This window comes from Brienomyrus brachyistius, chromosome 16 (assembly GCF_023856365.1).
Source record: "Brienomyrus brachyistius isolate T26 chromosome 16, BBRACH_0.4, whole genome shotgun sequence".
Classification (NCBI taxonomy): Eukaryota; Metazoa; Chordata; class Actinopteri; order Osteoglossiformes; family Mormyridae; genus Brienomyrus; species Brienomyrus brachyistius.
The window spans coordinates 3,137,503-3,158,988 of NC_064548.1; the positions used below are offsets into that span (position 1 = coordinate 3,137,503).

The following is a 21,486-nucleotide window of genomic DNA, read 5'->3' on the forward strand; positions in this document are numbered from 1 at the left end:
TGAGTTTTGGTAATGTAACAAAAGTTCTTGATTGTATTACATCAGGACTGGGTGGGTTTTGGATCCCAATATTTGACGAGGAAGCCTGACTTTAGGTCATAGGTGGTCTCATCTCAAAAACAACAAAAAATAGACAATGAGTTTTGGAAATTTGCTGTTCAATTATATGGTTCTGGTTTGTGTGTGTGTAAGTGTATGGATTATACTGCATTATATGTGTGTGATCTCTTGCAGCAAGGACAACTCCACTGTGTGTGGGGAGTTTCAATTTGATGAAGGGCTCTCCGTGGTCACATGAGCTTGTGTGGCCATGTGAGAGCCAGTGAGAGCGTGATGCTTCCACAAGATGCGGATACAGACTACGGATCTTCTTACCTATATCCAGCAACCACCACCCCAACAAACAAGCCTCCCAGCCTAAATACTGGAAGCCGACCCCAAGAAACAAATTAGCCCCTGCCATTAAACATTAAACCTCACATATACCTGGTACAAAACAGGCAGATAATGTAGGATGTTGTCCTTTATTGTTTTGCATGCTAATCTATGTGCCAAAGTATACTTAAATATTAACATATATTAAATTGCATGTAAAAATATATGGATGATGCTGTATTACTCCTGTCCCAATGCTCATGCCAGCACTTTATGGTTCATTCTCGCATTGTCAGCTCTTCAGCCTTAACAATATAAATGCACATGACACCTGAAAGAAACAGCTGTTCATCCATCTAGAAACAAAGACATCTCTTGGCAGTGACTCCAAACACTGGTGTAATTTAGTAACCCTGAAAGCTTCACCCTACGGATGTGGAATTACTCTGTACAGAGCATGACACTTGAAACGGGAGGGGGGATTTCCCAGTGCAGGAAAGCGGCTGCTCAGAGTGGGAGAACTGCATGGGCTGAGCATGACACAGTGACACAGGAGTCATACGGACTGCTTATGCGGAGGTAGGTGCGATGTGGACGAAGGAGCATCTTCTACTTTCCTCCCATTTGGGAGTGCAGCATGTCTGTGAGCCCCCAACCAGCCATGGGGGGGGGGGGTGTGTTGCCTGGTCAGTGGGCTGTGCCGTCCTCATAGACTCGGAGTGTCAGTGGGAACCAGAGGAGCTCGTCTTCTCTGCCAGTGGAGACGAGGCTGTCCTGGCTGGTGGTCCCCTGTTGGGTTGGGGGGGGGAGGGTCAACAATCGCTGCTGCTGTTATTCTCCGCTCCCTCGGGTCAAACAGGCAAAGTCACATGAGGAAATCAGAGCACCCTGTCAACACACTAGCACACTCACCCAATTAAATCGTAACACTGTCACAGAAAAGACATGAAATGAGAGCCCTCTCCAAAACACATGCACACACAATAAAGTGGCTGCCAGTCCAAAAAGAGGTTTCATTTTTTCCTTTCTTCCGCAGTATCATTTTCAAAAGTCCATAATTCGCTAGGGAATAATCCAATTAGTACAGAAGTTTGGGTGAGTGAATAAGGGGGGGGGGGGGGGGGGGGGGGCTCGTGTGTAGCTCTATTACAGATTACGGCTTTGTTGTTCAAAGTGTCACTTCAGCCTGAAATCATTCTGATGAACTCATTGATGAAAAGAACCGTTTTAACAGCTCAACCATTCAGGGCCTTGCATTGACTGCCACCCCCCCCCCCCCCCCACACACACACACACACACCCACACACAACCCCTTCCTCCTCCCATTATTAAAAACAACCAGTGACAGACCGTGCCAGGCCTAGCCAGCCACCATCGCTCTGCAGCTGTCCTGCCCCAGAAGCCAGTCTGGGCTATGCTCCAAGAGAGTTAAATTCTGTCTGGACACAGTATACCCCTTGACACACACACACACACACACACACACACACACACACCTGCCATTGGTGTTCAATCAACCAAAAATGTATCTGGAGAACTGGAGCAGAAACAAAGCAAGAATAAGAACATGATGTATTGCGAAATACAGGAATCCTTTCAGCCCAATTTGTTGCCTTGGACATGCAACATGCATAACGGTAACATTATATGTTTTGCTGACTGAGTCTTAAGTGTCAGTGTCCACATTACTTGTTTATTGCAGACCCCCCCCCCCCCGCCCAAAAAAAAAATCTTTTACATAAAGATGGGTTTCATTTGCACAAAATTTACCTCTGTTGTCAGCCTTACATTCTCAAATCAGCAATTACAGATCCATTGGAACTGACCGCCCAGGATATTGTATACTTGGATCATGCCCCTCCTAAATCAACCCTCCAGAGAAGGTACAGACAGTGTTCAATGTCTACTGATGATCATGTCTGTGACATGATGTTTTGAAGTCCGCCTCCATTTCATTAGTCAGGTTAAGTTTGTGTGTCACCAGAGAGCAAGCGTGGTCCTGCTCCCATACTTACATGTGGCTTAGCAAACAGCCAGTGGTCTAGTTTTTCACTGCCACTCACTACTATTTCAAATAATTGCTCTCACTCCCATACTCCATGAAGGAGCCTGTCATGTCAGCAAAGTCCTCCAGAATCAGGCTGCTGGAGTCCTCACCAAAGAGCCTCTCCATATCCAAGGAATGGGGCCGGGGCTGGCCATGGACGGCTGGGGAATCTGCGTTCCCCTCCGGAAGACCCAAGCTGGAACTGAATGAGTGTGAAATCTGCTGGGCAGATCCAGCGTCTGCAGAGGGTGGGGCCAGCACGTGGTAAAGGCTGGGCAGGCGGATGTCGAGACGCACATTGCTCCTGGCAAACAGCTTGTCGTTGAGGGAGTAGAGCTTGTCAGCAATGTCGCTGCCCAGCATGACGGAGAAGAGGCGTGCGATGTAGCGATCGCGTGACAGCAGCAGGTAGAGCTTCCGCCGCCTCCATGAGATGTAGCGACAGTCTGTCTCGCAGTCAAGGTCACCTGTCAGTTCAAAAGTCAGAGGTCATTGGGGCAGTCCTCAAAGTAACCTACATCTCATGTACTCTTTAAATAATTCTAACGTTTGTATCTATGTATTTTTAGAAGAGAGAAGTTAAACAAGTCAAGGTTTCAGTGACTTTAGTCAGGTGTTTGTAAGTGAACCAGAGAAAATTCTCAAATATTTGATTAAGAAGAACATCCCAGATACTATAGCAGCCAAACATCTTCACCTGCTTCTAGCTGATTGCACATAAGCTTGGGAAACCTGTGGTCAGTTAATTGGTGTTGGCTGGAAACCTTCCCACTGATTAATTGTACCTGAAAGTTTCCCTCTTCTGTGGGTTTGAGCGACTCCCACTCAGGTGAGTCCAGGAACTGGTATGGGAAGATGTAGTGCAGGAACTGCCTTCCAGAGACACTCGGATTCTAGTAGAGGCAGGCAGACAGATAGAGAGAGAGATAGAGAGAGCGAGAGAGAGAGAAAGAGAGAGAAGGCAGTCAGCTGACACAGACATGGAGCAGAATGTGCAGAATATACCCCACCCCCCTCTGCTGTGCTACAATTTGCTGTCTGTGGGGCAGTATACCCTGGGCAGGAGTGACCATATAGAACGTCTGAGTCTAGTCAAGACAGAACCCTTATAAGCTGCAATTAAGTAACAATTGTATTGGTAGAATATTAGGCAGATAATGTACTGATGCTTCTCACTTTGGATAAAAATCTGTGTTAAGCCATCAAATAATAAGTTACATAGGATAGATGGACTTAACTGTCTCCTCCTGCTCTCCTGCCAAAGATTTCATTGTATAATGTGCTCGTGACAATAAATATCTGTGAATGTGTGTGAGTGTGTGTGAGTGTCTGTGTGTGCTACTGCACCAATATAAACTTTATCTGGTGATTTATTTAGGATGCAGAAAGTACATATGTAAGATATTACCATGGAAATTTTAAATGTTCCTTTTTAAAATCTAGGTTGACAATGCCCCACAAGAGTTTTACCATGAAACTATAAAGGTAAACCCTCAGGTCGACTGTCAAAGCAGAAAATTTGTGATGTCAATGGTGGGAAAAGACAAGCACAATCCTCGTGGACAGATCCGGACTATGATTCTTCAGGTTCCTCAGTTTACCACAGTTACTCATTTGTGCATTCTGTCTAAAATGTACTTCATGCATGTCCAGCAGAGGGCGCCATCTTGTTGTTATGTGGTACTGTCCATCAAGCTGATTGTTTTCCTTCCAATACAGACCACATAACCATCTCTGATAATTATCACTAAAAAATTGTAGTTCTCAAAAGTACTGTAGTAGCCAATTCATGTGCAGCTGGCCTCAAAGTTCCTTTCACAGAGAGATGTTTCTATAAGTAACAGTTCAGGAAAAATGCATATATCACAGGTACAAAATGACTGAACCCATCTGAACCTAAGCCAGGTGTCACAAAAGCTGAATGTCACTTCAGGAGGAACATTCAGACATCAGTTCTTGCATTTATGCTAAGCAAGCGACTGGCCTGATTGTGGGTAATCGGGTTTACTTCACCATAAACAGGTTATGTAAGATCACCTCCACCACATCTCCATTACTGGATTTGGCAGAACACCACACAAAGAAATATTTAAGTGCTAAAAGAGAGGTTTATATACTGTAAGGCATCTGCAGTAAAATCCTGATTAAGCTTGTGAATGTAAGCCAGACATCTTGAGAACTGAAGAGTTCTCTCAAAGGTCAAGGGCAGCTTGAATCTGAAGCTGCTGGTATTGCTTCATGTGTAAGGGATTTCTACAGTATAGGAACCCTGTATCATTCTGGTCAGACAGGACATTAACACATAGAAATATGCACTCAACTCCTCTCTAAATTCCTGCATGAAACATTTGCACACAAAAAGCCATCAAAAGTGTTCACCGTAATCAGTATATGAACTTTCGTTTGTGAATTTGGATGGCTTTATGCGCAGCCTGATATGCAAGAAAATACTGTAATCGCCCCTCAGCACTACACATCTGCTTAGTAGTAAACATGGTACAATTTGTTTGACCTCTTATCTGTCAGGGGCAATGTTGTGCGAAAAACAGATGATACAGCTATTTTGTTTTGTTTTTCCCAAGGGCAATGAGGAAGTCCTGGTACAGATCAGAGGAGGATAAGGGACTCACCTTCCAGACAGCAGGAAAGACAGCCGATCAATGGTTGTCTTCCCCTCCAGAGCGTAAGCCTCTTCCTCACCTAAGGACAGCACCTGGGAGTCGCAGGCTGCAGCCACCTCTTTGAATATGGACACCGGCACGCCCAGCGGCAGGTAAACGCCAGAATAGAGGTTCCGGAACTCCTCCCAGGCAGCCAATTTCTGTGGAGCTGGTACAAAAGATGGGCCAGCTGCAGCAGGCACAGTGCCCCCAGCAGCTGGACCAAACCACCACAGGCAAAGACCCACACCAAAGCCTCCAGCCCCACACGGCGTGGCACAAGAAAGCAGGAGTTAGGCAGCCGAAGATGTAGAGTGCCCCATAGGCACCGCTGCCGCCCATGTAGCCCAACCACAGCAGTGTGTTACCCAGGTGGTAAAAGGCCCCCTCTGTCTCATTGCCCCACACAGTACAGAACTGGTATTCTGTCGACGGTGCATCCAAGGTGGTAGTGTTCCCATTCAACATCCTGCACAGTCCCTAAAGCTGTCAGTCAATCGGTCAACTCGTATGTCAGTATAAGAATAAAAAATCCATCCAAAATCGGAAATGCTCTGATGTGCTTTACAACAAAAACAAAATACTCCTTTTTCTTTCCTACTTAATCGGGAACTGCAACTGAAGTAATGATGATGTCCTGTTCAGCTATAGTGGCTCCAACGTATAAAGTAGCAAAATGTTTCTGAGAAAGATGTGGCACATTAATAGAAAAAAAGAAGAAAAATGAAATGTGGTCCGTGGTTCTGTGAAGTATTTACAAATTGTCTTGGAAAGTCTCTGGGTTTCTGTAGCGCTGAACTTGTCCCCTCTCAGTATGGAGCCTGAGCGGAGGTCCAGAGCCTCTGTAGTTTCGCCACGTCTTCTTAGCAGCCCTGCTCTCCCTCCCACTCTCCCTTCCTCTGTTTCATCTGCTTGTGTGTTCCTTTTCTCCCTGCGGTTGTTTCCCTAGAGGGATACATTCGGAATGTGTAGCTATCTCCTGGAAACGGATGACAGAGAGAGTTTGTGGGGGGCCAATGAGGGGTGGAGCAGCAAATTCCCCTAGAAGGATCACCATGTTTGGAATTGAAACACAAGGAAGAGAGTGTCGATGACACACAGCAGAGCAGCTACTTATCATAGTGCGGGTGAAGTGGCAGCCCTGTCCAAACGGAGGCCAGAACGAGCCTGTTTTTGACATACCTAACAAGGCGGCTCTGCTTCTCCAAAATCAAAACTCATCACAGACTGCCAGTGTGAGCTGCTACCCAGCATGGTGTCAGGGACAGAGAGCAAACCTCTCAGAACAAGTTCCAAGCATGCATCTTGCTTTTCCACGGCACCTCCCCAGAGAAGGTAGGTGAAGGAGGTGAAGGTAGGTCCAGACTTCTGAAGTACCGGTGCCCTGGTCCATCTGAGCATCAGCGGAGCCAGTCCCAACATGTAGCAACGAGGGAATTTTTTTAGAAATGATTAAAGAGATAGGATTAGTGAGCAGGTCAGGTTTCACAGCTAGCACAACACACACCCCGACAGTCCTATGTCCCCCAACTGGTTTTGCGTGCCAAACACCAGCAGGCTGTGACATTTAAAGGCGAAACTTAGAGCATATTACTTCATACTGTAATAGTAAGTACCAGAACTCACTTTGAGCCAGTTCAGAACCAGAAGACTGGTGGAACCAGGCAGCCACAACGGTCCTGCACAGCTCTTTCAAATTCTGATTTAGACTATAGTTGATTCTCACAAAAGTTGTGAAGGATGGGATTGATAGCGATATGCACGGATCACAGCTGTAAACATTTTATCATGGAAATAATTCCCTGCTGTGCTGAGATCATCTTTAATAATGTAGTGAAATAAAATGCAGCGACGTGTCAGGTATGGCATTAATCATTACACACTTCCGCTTCTCCCTCTATCTGTTTTCCATAAGCACTTAACCAATGCAGGCTCACAGCGAGCCTGGAACTCTTCCCAGAAAGCAGAGGGCATGAGGAGGGCACAATGGATGAAACATCAGTCATTCATAAGGGACACCATCAAAGCAAAATACGGGAAAACCTCGCGAAAACACCATGACAATTAGCTAACTCCATATACTCAAAAGCAGGTTAGTGACTGCACTCCAGACTGAGAACTCACAAGGTGTGAGGCCATGGAACTGTCTGCTCAGTCAGTGAACACTTCAAGACCTGCTGAAGCATCTCAAAAGGATAACAACACTTAGCTTCTCAACATTTTGGTCTGAAACTAGACATGTTTTCGTGAAACCAGGTCCGTCAGGGATATGTTGATCCTCCCCAGCTTGAGATAATGAAAGCAGAGCTGCTCTGAGGTGTTATTTAAGCTCAGCTCACTGAGCTCCATCCTACTATGGTGGAAAACCATGTGTCATTGGGGCTCAAGAAGGCAGCAGGCAGAAACAGTATATAGTTACTACACATAGCAACTTGCCAGGAAAAGTGTCGCTGGAGGACCAAGAAGGGACAATATATGACTTTTGCAGTCTACTATGGCAGCTGGAGGGGGTTAGAGCTCAGAGACACCCTGCAAATGATGAAGACCTGTAAAGTGCATAAAAGAGCAGGCAACCATGAACTTTCAGGAATAATTTCTCAGATTTTATTTTCCTAAACAGAATCATTTGACTTAAGCAAAACAGAAAATTAGTATAATTTTCTATATTCTATATAATTGCTCTATATTCACCAAAATATATATAAATGTTCCGTTTTTAAAAGATTCATTTTTGATAGATTCATTTCTTGTAAGCACAGAGTGATGACAGCAAAGCATATCCTTATATTTGGCTCCCCCTTCAGGCCAGTCCCAGAACAGGCTTTCGGGCAATAATCCTCAGTACGTCAGAAAATAGAGTGCTTTGGGAGCTGCCACATCCATACAAAGGCAAAGGGCTGACGAGTAGGTGGGAAGGCCTTAAGCGCAAAAGCTAAACCAGTCATGTACTTCCAGCCTGCAGTTTCATTATTATATGTCAACCCTTTTTTAATATATAAAAAAGGGCGGCATGGTGGTGCAGTGGTTAGCACTGTCGCCTCACACCTCTGGGACCCGGGTTCGAGTCTCCGCCTGGGTCACATGTGTGCGGAGTTTGCATGTTCTCCCCGTGTCGTCGTGGGGTTTCCTCCGGGTACTCCGGTTTCCCCCCACAGTCCAAAAACATGCTGAGGCTAATTGGAGTTGCTGAATTGCCCGTAGGTGTGCATGTGTGAGTGAATGGTGTGTGAGTGTGCCCTGCGATGGGCTGGCCCCCCATCCTGGGTTGTTCCCTGCCTCGTGCCCATTGATTCCGGGATAGGCTCCGGACCCCCCGCGACCCAATAGGATAAGCGGTTTGGAAAATGGATGGATATATATATATATTATATGTCAAACCCTTTTTTTTGTGGGGCAGCGTGTGGCTCTGTGAGCTAAGCCTGTGTACCTGTAATCAGAAGACAACTTAAGACAACTTTTTTTCTTGACTGAAAAAAAAGAGCAAGTTGTGGGAGGCGTAAAGATAATTTCCCTACGGAGGTCAATAAAGTATCGATTATTATTTGATTATTATTTTACTTTTAGATCCTTCTAAAGCAGAGGTGTCGAGCTCAGTCACTGAAAGGACCATATTAAAAACGCCAAAGAATTTGTGGGTCAGACAAGGTATATTTATTTAGTTAATAACACTATGACCCAAATTTTCCTATTATTTAGTTGAAATCTTTACTATATGTAATTAACACTTATAAATGTGAAATTTAAATCAAATCCATCCACTGGGCTGAATAACTATTATTCATCTACTTTTATCTGACATAATCTGGTGGATCCTTCTTTTAAATAAGAAACAAGCTGAGTTAGTCTCAAGAAATCAAAACAGGATTATGAATGAATGAATGTATGTAAGTAAGTTGCATTTATATAGTGCTTTTCAAGACACCGAACGCACTTCACACACTTCAATGAAGAGCCACTTCAACCACCACCACTGTGTAGCCACCTGGATGATGCGATGGCAGCCATTCTGTGCCAGTAAGTTCAGCACAGTAGCTAAGGTGGTGAAACGGCAGTAGAGAATCTGGCAGTTAGATACAGGGGATGATTGGGAGACCAGATCTGATAAGCCCACAGTGAGCAATTTTAGCCAGGGGTGCCACCTCTACTCTGGGGGAGGAGCAGGAAGAGTAAAGGATGATCCCTACTTCCCGGTTAGCTGTAGCAGTAACATCAGTTATGTGCTGTTCAGTTACATAATTCAGTATACATAATGAAAGCAATGGATTGACTTCTTATTATAAACAGAACCTGAATTCACAAGTTGATGTACAACATGAAAAACATGATGCTTATTATTCATTTGAGTTGGGCATGGCTAATGCTGCTTACAGTCAGTCATAATCAGTAGTTTTGGAACATTTTGGTTTTCCAATAAATTGAAGATAGAGTAGTTGATAGACCAAAACTATCTTATAACTGCAGTATTATACCAAACTCATATTCATAGTCTCATAACCTCCCCGGGACATTTAAGGTACTTTTGCTATGAAATTCAGACTAGGCTAGTACTCGGTAGCGGACAACACAAGATTTAATTCATTATGATTTTTAATAGCCAGTCTTATTTTAAAATTTTTATTTTACATATTTATTTTTACAATGTGCAAATAACCATCCCTTAGGCTTTATTCAGACAGTGACATCAGACACATTGCTTTTGGTTTACAATTGTTCTAATTGTGCCTGTGTTTGCAGTTTTAGTAATAATTTCAAAACAAATTCAGTTTTCCCTGCCGTACCCAAAACTCACGTACCCAATTTGTACTGAACTGTGCATTTTGTGTACTGTTACACCCTTATTCCAGGGCCATCTCATAAAATCATTTTGCAGGCCGTAAAGAACTGTGCTGCTCGCTAGGTATGACCCAGCTGCCCTGAGTTTGACATGCATTATGAGACATTGTTGAACTAAATATACGATACGAATTATTATAACAGTTGTAAACCATTGCAAACCTATTTAGACTTAAGAAAATTCTCTCCTCAAAGCAGGCTGGCTAACCTACATTGTTAGTGCTCAGAGTCCCTAGCTGATACCCCCAGCAGAGTCCTGCAGTTACTCAGAGACACCCTGTCATCGGAGATGCAGCCCCCAGTCCTATTTAAAGGCCAGAACACATAGTGCAGGCCCAGCTGCCATTAGTAGAACCCCTCCTCCCAAAAAGAATGTAGTGTGAGAATGAGAGTCCTTGAATTATGAAGAGGGCAGCACACACATACCCCAGTGTACATTTGTAATTTGCGGAGCTCTGTCTTGGCAGATACTTCACGGAAATGCTTAGTTACCGGAACTTCTCTCAGAAGCTCACATTTTACAGCACTACCATTCCAGCGGTGACGGATGGCAAAAAAAAAAAAAAAAAGCAAAACCAAGAGGACAACATCAGATTGCATAGGATTTCTTTAATTAAATTTAATTTAAATATACAGAACGTGATTTATGCAGGAAAAAATACAGAAACAACAAATAAAACAAAACAGCATTAAGTCACCTCAACCTTAGGAGACCGGAGGAAAAAAAAGCCCACAGCAGACCATCTTTTAGAGGCAGACCCTCTCTTAAGCTTCAGGTGCAAGCGTAACTGGAGAAGCTCCCAAAGTGTGGACTCCAGCTACACCATTCTGCTGGAAGACGGGAGCGAGTCAGTCACACACAGGAAAAGAAAGCAGTTCACGTGATGGTCTAACCTGCAATCTATTTTTACTATATCTTTCTAGTATTTCTGTGTGACTGTTCAAGCAAGTACAAACCGGTAAATGCAGGAAGTAACACTGTACTTATGCCAAAGGGAAATGAGTCCACAGCACATGGCATGAAGCAGTGTTTTCACTTCCTGCCATGGGCAGACTTTAAAGTGGTAGTCCTTCCTGTATAGCCTACACACCCAACCGACATTAAGAAATACAGAAGAAACCTTCCCCTACATCCATTCAGCCTTCCTGCAGCTCATGTTTTTCCTCAAAAACAATGGGCAATCAGCAATAATTATCTGGAATTCATTTGTCTCATGAAATTATTCTGTGGCTATAATACATGATTTCCTAACCCCCACATATGATAGACAGGAGCCATTTTCCAAGGAACCTTGACGCTATATTACAGTATTAACACAAAATTAGCCTTGTTTAAACACAAATTATCTCCAGAAATGCACAGATCACTTTCATGCTCTTGTACAGACAAAAGGATGCAGTAACGCATGTGTGCCATATGAGAGAAATACAATGTAAAAAAAAAATCAGTTAACTAGAAAACGCGATTGGTTTAACGATAAACGTTAACATAAATATAATAACGGTTCAGACGGTATTCCAGAAATATTATGATATTAAAGTTGTTAGTTCTTTTTAGAAATGAATTTAAATGGGAGCTTTATATATTTAATTTGTATTTACTCTCACGCCGACGGCAAACATGGCATGGTAGTATGGCAAGTTTCGGTATTTCTGCCCACTTACCCGTCACGCCTTTCCAAAGTGCTCGATCACACCTTGAACCCGAGCGCTCGCATACATTCCTTGTGCGCCTCGATCAGCTCATTGCAACTTTCTTCGCCTTTCTCGACGATGCTGCAATCGCCATGCATTGTTCGCAGTTACAGTCGGCAGTTGTGTAGTTATTTAACAAATCCGGCTAGTTAAACCTACCAGGCGTCCCTGGCTTTTTTGGTCTCTGGACAAGCACAGCAAGGCTTCAGCGGCTTCTTCTCCTGAGGTGCTGCACTCAGGGGAGATGATTCACAGCTAGCAGCAGACAGCGTCGACATCTTCAAGTTCGCTTGAACTTATCCTTATAGGAAACCATCGAATACATCTTAGGTATATAAAACACAGCACAGCAGCTCCCATTATATTCACGCGTAAAACGTTCACAGTGTGACTGAAACACTAATCGAATATTGGAAGGATATAAAATCTAGTAACACCAGCTCATACGTCTCCAGAAATGAAACACTAGATTTTACTTAACACAGTATTTACAGCGAAAACTTGTCAAATCTTCACAATTAAATAAAAGATCAAAATCAGTAATAATATTAACAGGTAGTTTTGCGGAATTCAGAAATGAACGGTAATACAGAACACCAGTAAATGAAACATAAGAAATACCAGTATCAACTATTTATTTTTAAAGGCGTGCCGACTAGTAGTAAAAAAACAACATTTATCAAAAAAACGATTATATAAATATTATTACCTCCTCTGATACTCAAGGATTCACATGTGCCCTTCCTTACGAAACAGAATCCTAAACAGATATGCGTATGACCACTGGGAGACTGGGAAAGGTAGTTCAACAGCGAATAAGTTAAACTAACGTCAACCATAATATCACTGCACTTCCCAAAATGCAATAACAGGCTTTAATCCGGAACTTGAAACTCAAGGACATCGTGATGCGCAACGATGCACCGTTTGGTTCTTAACCGGATGAAACCTAAACGTGCAACCAATCATTGGAGACAACATAAATATTATCCATCCAATAAGCAATTACCAATGTCACTACCGGGTTCCTTATCGATTGGCGCTGCGCATTTGTGTTACTTTATAACCTTAAGGAGTATTTTGTATATCGTGTTATTTGGGGCTCTTCTGAATTCGCTGTTACTTTTTACTTTGGAAATGTATTATACAAAGATGAGGATTTTGGAATTTTACCGCGCTTTAAAAGAATATCTTTCACTGTGAGAATTTAGCCCAAGTTACTAGAAGAGGGAGCGAAGTGAAGTGTGCCTTTGTTACACCGACTTTGTGTGTTGGCAAGAGGTTTGCATGTGAAACTGCACCACGCATGAAAATGGTCACAGACTGTATTATTCCCCGAGCCATGGCACCGTGTGTATAATTTAAGGGTGGTTCACATCCAAGGAAGTATGACGATTCTACTAATCTAGGATTTGACCTTTGTGGGGGGGGGGGACCCCGAAGATAAAGTTTTCTGAGCTGGGGTACTACAAAGTGTATACAAAAATATGTGATATATTCTTTAGAAATAAATTTTTTAGGGGGCTGAAGTACCAAGTGATAGGGTCTAGAAAGGTTTACGATTCCAACCTCTGGCGTAGTCAAATACATTGACAGAAAAATGTATGGTTTAATATCCAATGTGCCAATTGTTTGTTTTATGTGGACATGTTCATTTGTGCTCAGCTAATGGTTTAACCCTCTATGGCATGGTGTAACCCTCAGGCAACAAACCACTTTTTTGGCCCACACACTGCCCCTTTAAATTTTTTCCAAAAAAACATCACAGTAAAAGTCTGATGACAAGTCTGTAACCAATAAAATTTGAGGTGGGCGTGGGTTTGACCTTTCGTCTGGGGGTGGAACAGTCCTTTTTGCAACCATAGCCGGCTTGGACACACTGCTAGCAAAAGGTAAGATACATTTCACTTTTTAACATGTTAAAATGTAAATAATTTTGTATAAATAATATCTGTGATGTGCATGAATATGTGAAGAAGCCTATTTAATTGATTAAAGGCACTTTTTGTCTTTATTTATATACTAAAACGGTAGTCTTTCATTTGTTGCCACAGGGCAACATTGCGCAGTTAGACCACTTTCGTTTTAACAATAACATGCTCATGGATGGAGATGTGTAGGGATGCATAGTTATCACCATAATCAATTTTTTTGATGTACTATCTACTATTATTCACAGGAAATGGATGCAAGGACATTTTATGGGTGTAAGGAACATGATCGAATCCCAATGTCTGAGAAGCTGGCTGTAGATGAGCAGATGGTCCCCTTCAAGGGAAGAAATAGACTCAAGCAATACCTGCCATCAAAACCAAAGAAATGGGGCTACAAGATACTCATCTTAGCTGGCTCTGATGGTGTCCCACACAATTTTGAGATTTATACAGGGAGAGCTGTGCAACCCCCTGAGCTGCCAGATGTAGGAGCAAGTAGTACGTGGGTGGGATGTAGGACGTGGATCTTTTGAACAGAAGACGGCTAAGGTTGGAGAAACCACCTTGCATGTTGTGAAGTGGTATGATAACCGTTCAGTCAGTCTTCTCAGTAATTACATTGGAGCACACCCAGTCACCAAGGTTGATAGGTGGGATGGCAAGCAAAAAAAAAATCATTCAAGTCCCCTGTCCTGCTGTGGTGAGAGAGTACAATAAGAATATGGGTGGGGTGGATCTGCTGGACTCTCTCATTGCACTGTACCGCAACAAAATCAGATCGAAGAAGTGGTACCACCGGCTGATGTTCCACCTTATCGACATGACCATCGTGACTGCCTGGCTGCTCTACAAGAGAGACTGCAGCAGTGCTGGGATGAGAAAAGACAAACAGATGAAGCTTTACACGTTTAAGTCTTATATTGCAGAAAGCTTGTGCAAAAGTGGCAAGAATCTGGAACGTAAGAGAGGTCGTCCCAGTTCCACAATTGCTGGGGAGTATGAAGAAAAGAGGAGAAGAGGACCCGCTACACCTATTCCAGTCCCTGATGTGAGTCTGGATGCCACAGCCCACTGGATGGTCATGGATGAAAAGAAAGGGAGATGCAAGGTACCCAGATGCAAAGGTAGACCTAAAGCCAAGTGCCAAAAATGTGGCGTGCATCTGTGTTTCACATCCACCAGCAACTGCTTCCTGAGGTTCCATACAGAATAATATAGACTGTGCTTTGTAGGATTGGAGAAACACTGATTCAGTCTTTACCCCACAGGAACATACATTCAGAAACACAAACATACACTGTAGCTAATATCCAACACACAGATTGATAAACCATCCACTGATGATTGTTGAAATAAAACTTGTTGAAATTGTTGTTGTCGTTGAAATAAAACTTTTTAAATTAATTTATTGCTTGTTTGCTTCTCATTCAACTTATTATATAATATACAAAACCTTGGCGTTTTAGTACCCTTGAAGCATCTTGTTGCCCTGAGACAACAGACCAAAATCTGGTGGGGGGGGCTGGGGGGGACACATTTTATGATTAATATTTTATCAAGGACCCCCAAGCTCCCTAAAACTAGAGTCAAATATTTTTTTCCTCCTAAAATAAAAATTCATGCCATAGAGGGTTAAGTAAAAACAAAGCAAAATCGAATCAAATAAAATCTAAAAAATATATCTAAACAATAAAAAAGAAACTAATAATGCAAACTATTCCACCCCCATAACTAAAAAAAAACAATATTAAGTTTTAATTACCAGTATACTGCCACTTAAACTAAATAAATTCAAACATAAAATCACAAATGACTATGGGTAAGTGATACTTTTCCATCAGCGTCCTTCATATGTTCCAGCCACTGAAGAGCTTTATGGTCAGTCTCCAACGGAAATTCTCTACCCAGCATTCCAGGGCCCATTTAATAGGCAAAGCCTCCTTTCCAATGGTGGAATAACAACACTCGCTGGGAAAAAGCTTATGGCTTATAAAAGCTACAGGGTGTTGGACCAATAGAAGTCCCTGCAAAAACACAGCCCCAATTCCCCTTTCAGAAGCAGCAGTCTGTACAGTGAATGATTTATTAACATCTGGATTGTGAAGCACTGGGTTCTTACTCAAGGCCTGCTGGAGATCACAAAATGCTGCCATTGCCTCATCAGTCCACTGCACCTGATTGGGAGATCTTGAACCAATCATATCAGTCAGTATAGCAGCCCTAGATGAAAAGTTGGGTTTGAAGCAGTGGTAAATCCAGCCATCCCCAGACTCAAGACTCAATAGCATGGACCTTATGAACCTGCAGCTTTGTCACTCCATTTCCCATAATGAACCCCAGATACTCAGTCTCAATTTTAGCAAAAACACACAGGGTTGATGGTCACGCCTGCAGAATGTAGACACTCCATCACTCTCTATAAGTGTTCCAAATTCTCTTGCCAGGTGTTGCTGAAAACAACAATATTATCCAGGTAAGCACAAGCAAAATCCGACAGTCCATTCAATACCTGATCCATCAGTCTTTGGAAGGTTACAAGGGTTCCATGTAAGCCAAAGGGAAGAACCGTAAACTGATTAAAGGCCCCACAGGTTTCTAAATGCTGTTTCTAAATTCCCAAGACCACTGGGTCAAGGGCAGTTGCCACTAACCTTTACAAAGATCAATTGTGGTTAAATACTTTGCCTTACCTAAGCATTCAATCAGATTATCAATATGTGGAGTTGGATTCAAGTTAAACTTTGATACAGAGTTAAGATACTGGAAATCAATACAAAATCTAATTGTTCATTCTTCTTGGGGACCAACAGCACTGGATCACACCACTCAGTCTTTGAAGTTTCAGTAATCCCCCTTGACCACATAAAATCTACGTCTCCTTTCAGGGGGTGTCGCCGGCATTAAATCTGAGGGGGACGTAACAGCTGACCTAAAGGTCAAACTTGGATCATTTTGTGGCATTTCAACTATATTAATTGGGATCTCTTAACCCAAGGGCAACTATCTAGTGGATTTACAACAGTATGATGGAATTCTTCTTGTCTTCTCTGGCTACGTGTCCTCCTAGACTTTCCAGGCTGTTTCCCCAGGTCAACACCAGAAAAGGGCAGCACACTGAGGGTTGATGAGGGGTCTTTTACATGTTTAGATGGTTAGACCACTGGAGAGGGAAAATGATCAGCAACTCCAACCTTTAATAAATAGGCCCGACCACAAACCTCAATATAAATATCAGTTGTAGGGTAAAGCTTCTCATCCCCCTGTATACAGCAAACAGTGAACTAATGCCATTGGGTACAACCTCTCGCTGAACCAGGGTCTGGTCACTGCCAGAGTCAATTAAAACTTTAAGAGGTCTGCCATTTATTTTAACAGAGATTGATAATATGCAACAGACATGAAGTTTACTTATGAACATGACACAAGACACATTTGGGTGAGCTTAGCTGGATTCCTAGGACACATAGACTTAGTGTGGCCATCTTGTCCACGCAGATAACAAGTTGGTATTTTACCTTGTATTGCTGCTGACTGACTCTCTCTCATGAGGGACTTACTCACACCTGATGTTGAATTTTGTTGATATTGAGCAGGCATTTGTCTGTGGGAGTCTATGGCAGTTTTCCAAGCTGCATAACTCCATGGTTCCCTCTTCCACATCAGCCGGATATTGGATCATGTTCCTTGATCCAAACTTGAAACTCTGGGGACAATATCCTAAGATACTGTTTAAGGATAATTGCTTCCCCAGTATAATGAACTGTCTTACCCTTGGGTTGAGTCCATTTATTAAACAGCACCTTCAGTCTCACATATACTGTAACTCCTTTTTGGTTTCTCCGCCCCTAACCTCTTAAGAGCAAAAGCACTGTCTTTAAGTCTCAGGGTTAAATGTCACATTTCCTTAAAATTGCCGATTTTACACAATCATTATCCTTAGACTCATCCAAATTCATGTAACCATATGCACTTCTGGCCTTACCAATCAACAGAGAGAGGACGTGAAAGACCCAATCTGGCTCAGGCCACCAGCATGCTACCATGATTCTTTCAAAAGTTAATGAAAAATGCTCCACATCATCATCTTCCATTAACTTTTCCAATCTAGCCTCACTAAAGGAGCGGGACTGGCCTGTGAAGGTACTGGCTTGCTCATAACCTGGTGCAAGCATACCTGGGGTTGGTCAATTGGGTACCTCAGAAACTTCCTGTGACTCTGGTCCCGCCACCATAGCTCTGGAAAAGGAGAAGTGTGAGTCTGCACCTCCAGTTGTAAAAAAAAGAAAAGCACTGCTACTGACTGTGATCGGAGGCAGAATAATCAGGCGAGGATCCAGATATGCGCACAGCCAGATGTTTTAATATGATCGCTGAGTGCGATACAATTAAGGGATGTTCCGAAAAGGATGGTTGTATTCCGTTAGCAGGGGTTGAAATCCAGAAGGTCAGTCCTACACAGTCACACAGGACACGACCACACAGGGAAAGGGGAACTGGAGAAGCCCGGATCAGCAGGGAAGACAGGTCAGGAGCGGGAACGAGTCTGGGGAGAGGAAGAAGACAAGGTAAGGCAAATACAAAAGGAATACAGAACAGGTAAGGAGTAGTGGGACCACAAAAGACAAGTAATTGCTCAGTAAGGCTCATTGGAAATGGCTCAATACTTCGCAAGGAGCTGTCTGTGCTCCTTGCTTATCTGGGAGTCCTCATTAGTGAGATATACGGAACACCTGGGGAACCCTGCCTACTCGGGCGGAGCTGTTGACGAGTGGGCGGCGGGTTCCGCCTGAGAGGGCGTGACACTGACGTGCTGCTTCTTCACTCATCTATGCTTCTCCTGCCTCTTGCTGCCTCATGGACGCCTGAAAGATTGCTGACAGGTCAGCTAAAGAATTGTCTCTGATATTTTCTCTGTCAGTACCTATAGGTCCTCTAGAAGCTCCAACCTCCTCCCTTTCAATCCCATCTGTTTGGACCTCTGGTCCAGCCTGTATCTTGGTAGTTTGAAATACACTAATCATTCCTTGCTCCATCAGCATTGCTTGCAAATTAATGTGCATTCAAGGTACACATGCATTCTCATGTATGATGTAGTTTAATATAATAATTAAAAACTTAATGAATTAAAAAAGCAAAAATTATTGCTCAGTATTTCTGCCATTTGTTTTAGACTAATATATTTCACTAGTGATATCTGCACTATGTCACGTCACGGCAAGGACAGAGGTGAAGGCAGGTGTGGGGAAAACCAAAAGGGACATTATTAAATAAAATTACAGGTAGGGCAAAAGGACCTCTCCTGGAGCCGACATCTTATCTTGGTGGAGGGGTTTGCGTGTTCCAATGATCCCAGGAGCTAAGTTGCCTTGGGCTTTATGCCCCTGGTAGGGTCACCCAAGGCAAACAGGTCCTGGGTGAGGAACCAGACAAAGTGCGACTCACAAGACCCCTTATGATGAGAAACAACACGGATTCACATTTTCCCTCGCCTGGACGCGGGTCACCAGGACCCCCCCGGGAGCCAGGCTTGGGGGTGGGGCTCGGTGGCGAGCGCCTGGTGGCCAGGCTGAGCACAGCCTGTAGAAGGCACGTGGGTCCACCCTCCAATGGGCTCACTACCAATGGAGGGGTCAAAGTGGTCAGTGTGAATTGGGCAGTGGCCAAGGCGGAGACCTTGGTGGTCTGATTCTCGTCTACAGAAGCTAGCTAGGGACATGGAATGTCACCCCTCTGGCAGGGAAAGAGCCTGAACTGGTGCGCTAGGTTGTGAGGTTCTAACAAGATATAGTTGGGCTCACCTCGATGCAGGACTTGGTGCTCTGGAACCTCAAAGGGGGTTGGACCCTCTTCCACTCTGGAGTTTCTCACGGGGAGAGGTGCCAAGCAGAGGTGGGCATACTTATTGCCCCCTGGCTAGGTACCTGTGCGTTGCGGTTTACCGCGGTGGTCGAGAGGGTAGCCTCCCTTCGCCTTCGGGTGGGGGTATGGGTCCTGACTGCTGTTTGCACTTCTGCACCAAACACATACTGTTTGTTTATCAGTCGTATTTCTTAAATAAATCTTCCTTTGTTCAACCTGAGTCCTGATTCCAAGTCCTCTATCCTGCCACGTATCACGTCAGAATGATGGAACTCCCCAAGCTGCCCAGCAGTTTATCCAGAGAGCTTAACGCTCTCAGCATCTCTGCAAGTTTGTTCCCCTAAGCCACCTGCCTCCACCCAATCCTCCAATCTGCTCACCCAGGTACTTGGTGGAGAACCCACTTCTCGACCCCTTGAGACACAGTGACCTGGAAGAACCTTGTTGTTGTTGTTGTAAAGTGTGCAGATACCTCCCTCCTTTCCATCTTTTCCCCTTTTTGTGTCTTGGGTACTACAAGAAGAAGGCATGGAATTTTGGGTTTTTGTAATAAAAAAAAATGTATTTTTGGAGTCCCACCTGCTGTCCACCTGTCTTTTGTGGTCTAGCCCATGGGTTTTGATGGTGCTCTCACATGGACCACAATCCCAGACTCCTCGCCCCAATCAGAGCCTCCACAGCATCGTTGGCAAAGTCAAGATCAGTACATCTTTCTTCACCAACAGATACCCCACAATTGCTGGAGCCCATGACCCCGCCCATCACCCAGTCCATACAAGCATTGAACAGAGTAGGAGCAAAAACACAATCAACTGGGAAGAACACGGAGGTTCTCCCTCCACTCTGCACAGCACTCATACTAGTGCGCAAGGAAATCCCGTGAAGTCTCAGGATATCCCAAAGGGCAACTTCATCAACTGAGTCAAATGTTTTGCTAAAATGAACAAACGCCACAAAGAACCTCTGGTAATATTTGTGCTTGTGCTCAATAAGAACCCTCAGTGCCAGAATGCAGTCAATGGTAGACTTCCTAGGTGTAAAACCAGACTGCTCCGGTTGCTGACAGGCGAGCAAGTGCTCATAGATCTAGTTGAGAATGACCCTAGCAAGGACTAGAATTGTAGTTGCCGCAATTCAGGCGATCAGCCTTCCCTTTCCAGATAAGGACTACAAGTCCTGTTTTCCAGTCAGTTGGGATGATGCCTGACACCCAAATGCAAGCAAATATTGCCTGCAAAGCCAGGAGGACATCATTAGAACCATATACCTAGAGATGTCCAATGTCTTAGCTGAAGGGTCAACTTTAAACAACTGCACAAAATAGCCAGCCACGCGGGTCACAACTGCAGCATCATCCATAAGAACCATTCCATCACCCACCCTGACTGCAAGTCTGGGGAGTCAGGCATCATCCCATTCAGATGTGAGTAATGCGTCAAATCCTCTCTTAAACAGGACCCGGGTCACTAGACCACAGATGGTGTGTCACCTGCTCACAGATTTGTCTAACAAACGCCACCTTATTTGTCCTCAGAGCCTTAACAGCCTTCCTCAGTGCCCTGTACAGAGTGGAGTTGCCACCAAGCTGTGACTCCTCTTGTTAATATCCAGGATGCCTTGCAAGATGAAACACCTCCTTCTGGGAACAATGGCAACATGAATACAGATCTCCCACATCACGTTAGAATCAGCAGTCACACCCAAGTCTACAAGTCCCTCACACAAACTGTGTGCAAACTCAATAGAAACAGCTTGATCTTGGAGTTCTCCTAGTAGGTGGTAGCCTACTGAATCTAAGCTGAATCTTCAGAGTAACAACAACAAGTCTGTAGTCAGAATTCACAAATTGGGCACTTCTGTAGAACCTGCAGTTCTTCAGGAGCCTCCAGCGTCTGCCCACGAGGATGTGATCGATCTCCTTTGTCACACCCACAGTATTGGAGAACCAAGTCCAACAATGCAGCTCAGGATGTTGGAACCACAATCCAGCAACCCATAGTCCCTGATCATTTGCAAAGTCAAGGAACATGGAGCCACTCTCTCACTGGTCTCCAGACCTGTGGGGACTGACACAATCCTCAT

At 43.9% G+C, this 21,486-nt stretch overlaps 2 protein-coding genes across 3 annotated transcripts; both read right to left on the reverse strand.

Annotated features, from left to right (window-relative positions):
- Positions 1–505: 505 nt before the first annotated feature.
- Positions 506–6,100, reverse strand: popdc2 (popeye domain containing 2). Its single transcript, XM_048978799.1, is given in 6 exon segments — positions 506–2,890; positions 3,196–3,294; positions 3,297–3,316; positions 5,054–5,231; positions 5,234–5,302; positions 5,305–6,100. Coding segments are annotated over 6 exon segments (1,062 nt in total). The 5' UTR covers positions 5,552–6,100; the 3' UTR covers positions 506–2,441.
- A 4,405-nt stretch (positions 6,101–10,505) lies between these two features.
- LOC125709844 (cytochrome c oxidase copper chaperone) lies at positions 10,506–12,479 on the reverse strand. Of its 2 annotated transcripts, none has more exons than XM_048978798.1 (4): positions 12,321–12,479; positions 11,771–11,912; positions 11,582–11,692; positions 10,506–10,744 (listed from the first exon to the last, which is right to left on the reverse strand). In XM_048978798.1, exons 2-3 carry the CDS (start codon positions 11,887–11,889, stop codon positions 11,608–11,610), a joined length of 204 nt encoding a protein of 67 aa, XP_048834755.1. In that variant the 5' UTR covers positions 11,890–11,912; positions 12,321–12,479; the 3' UTR covers positions 10,506–10,744; positions 11,582–11,607. The 2 variants fall into 2 exon arrangements, with proteins under 2 accessions (XP_048834755.1, XP_048834754.1); XM_048978797.1 differs by having other exon boundaries at positions 10,506–10,747.
- Between the last annotated feature and the right edge of the window lie 9,007 nt (positions 12,480–21,486).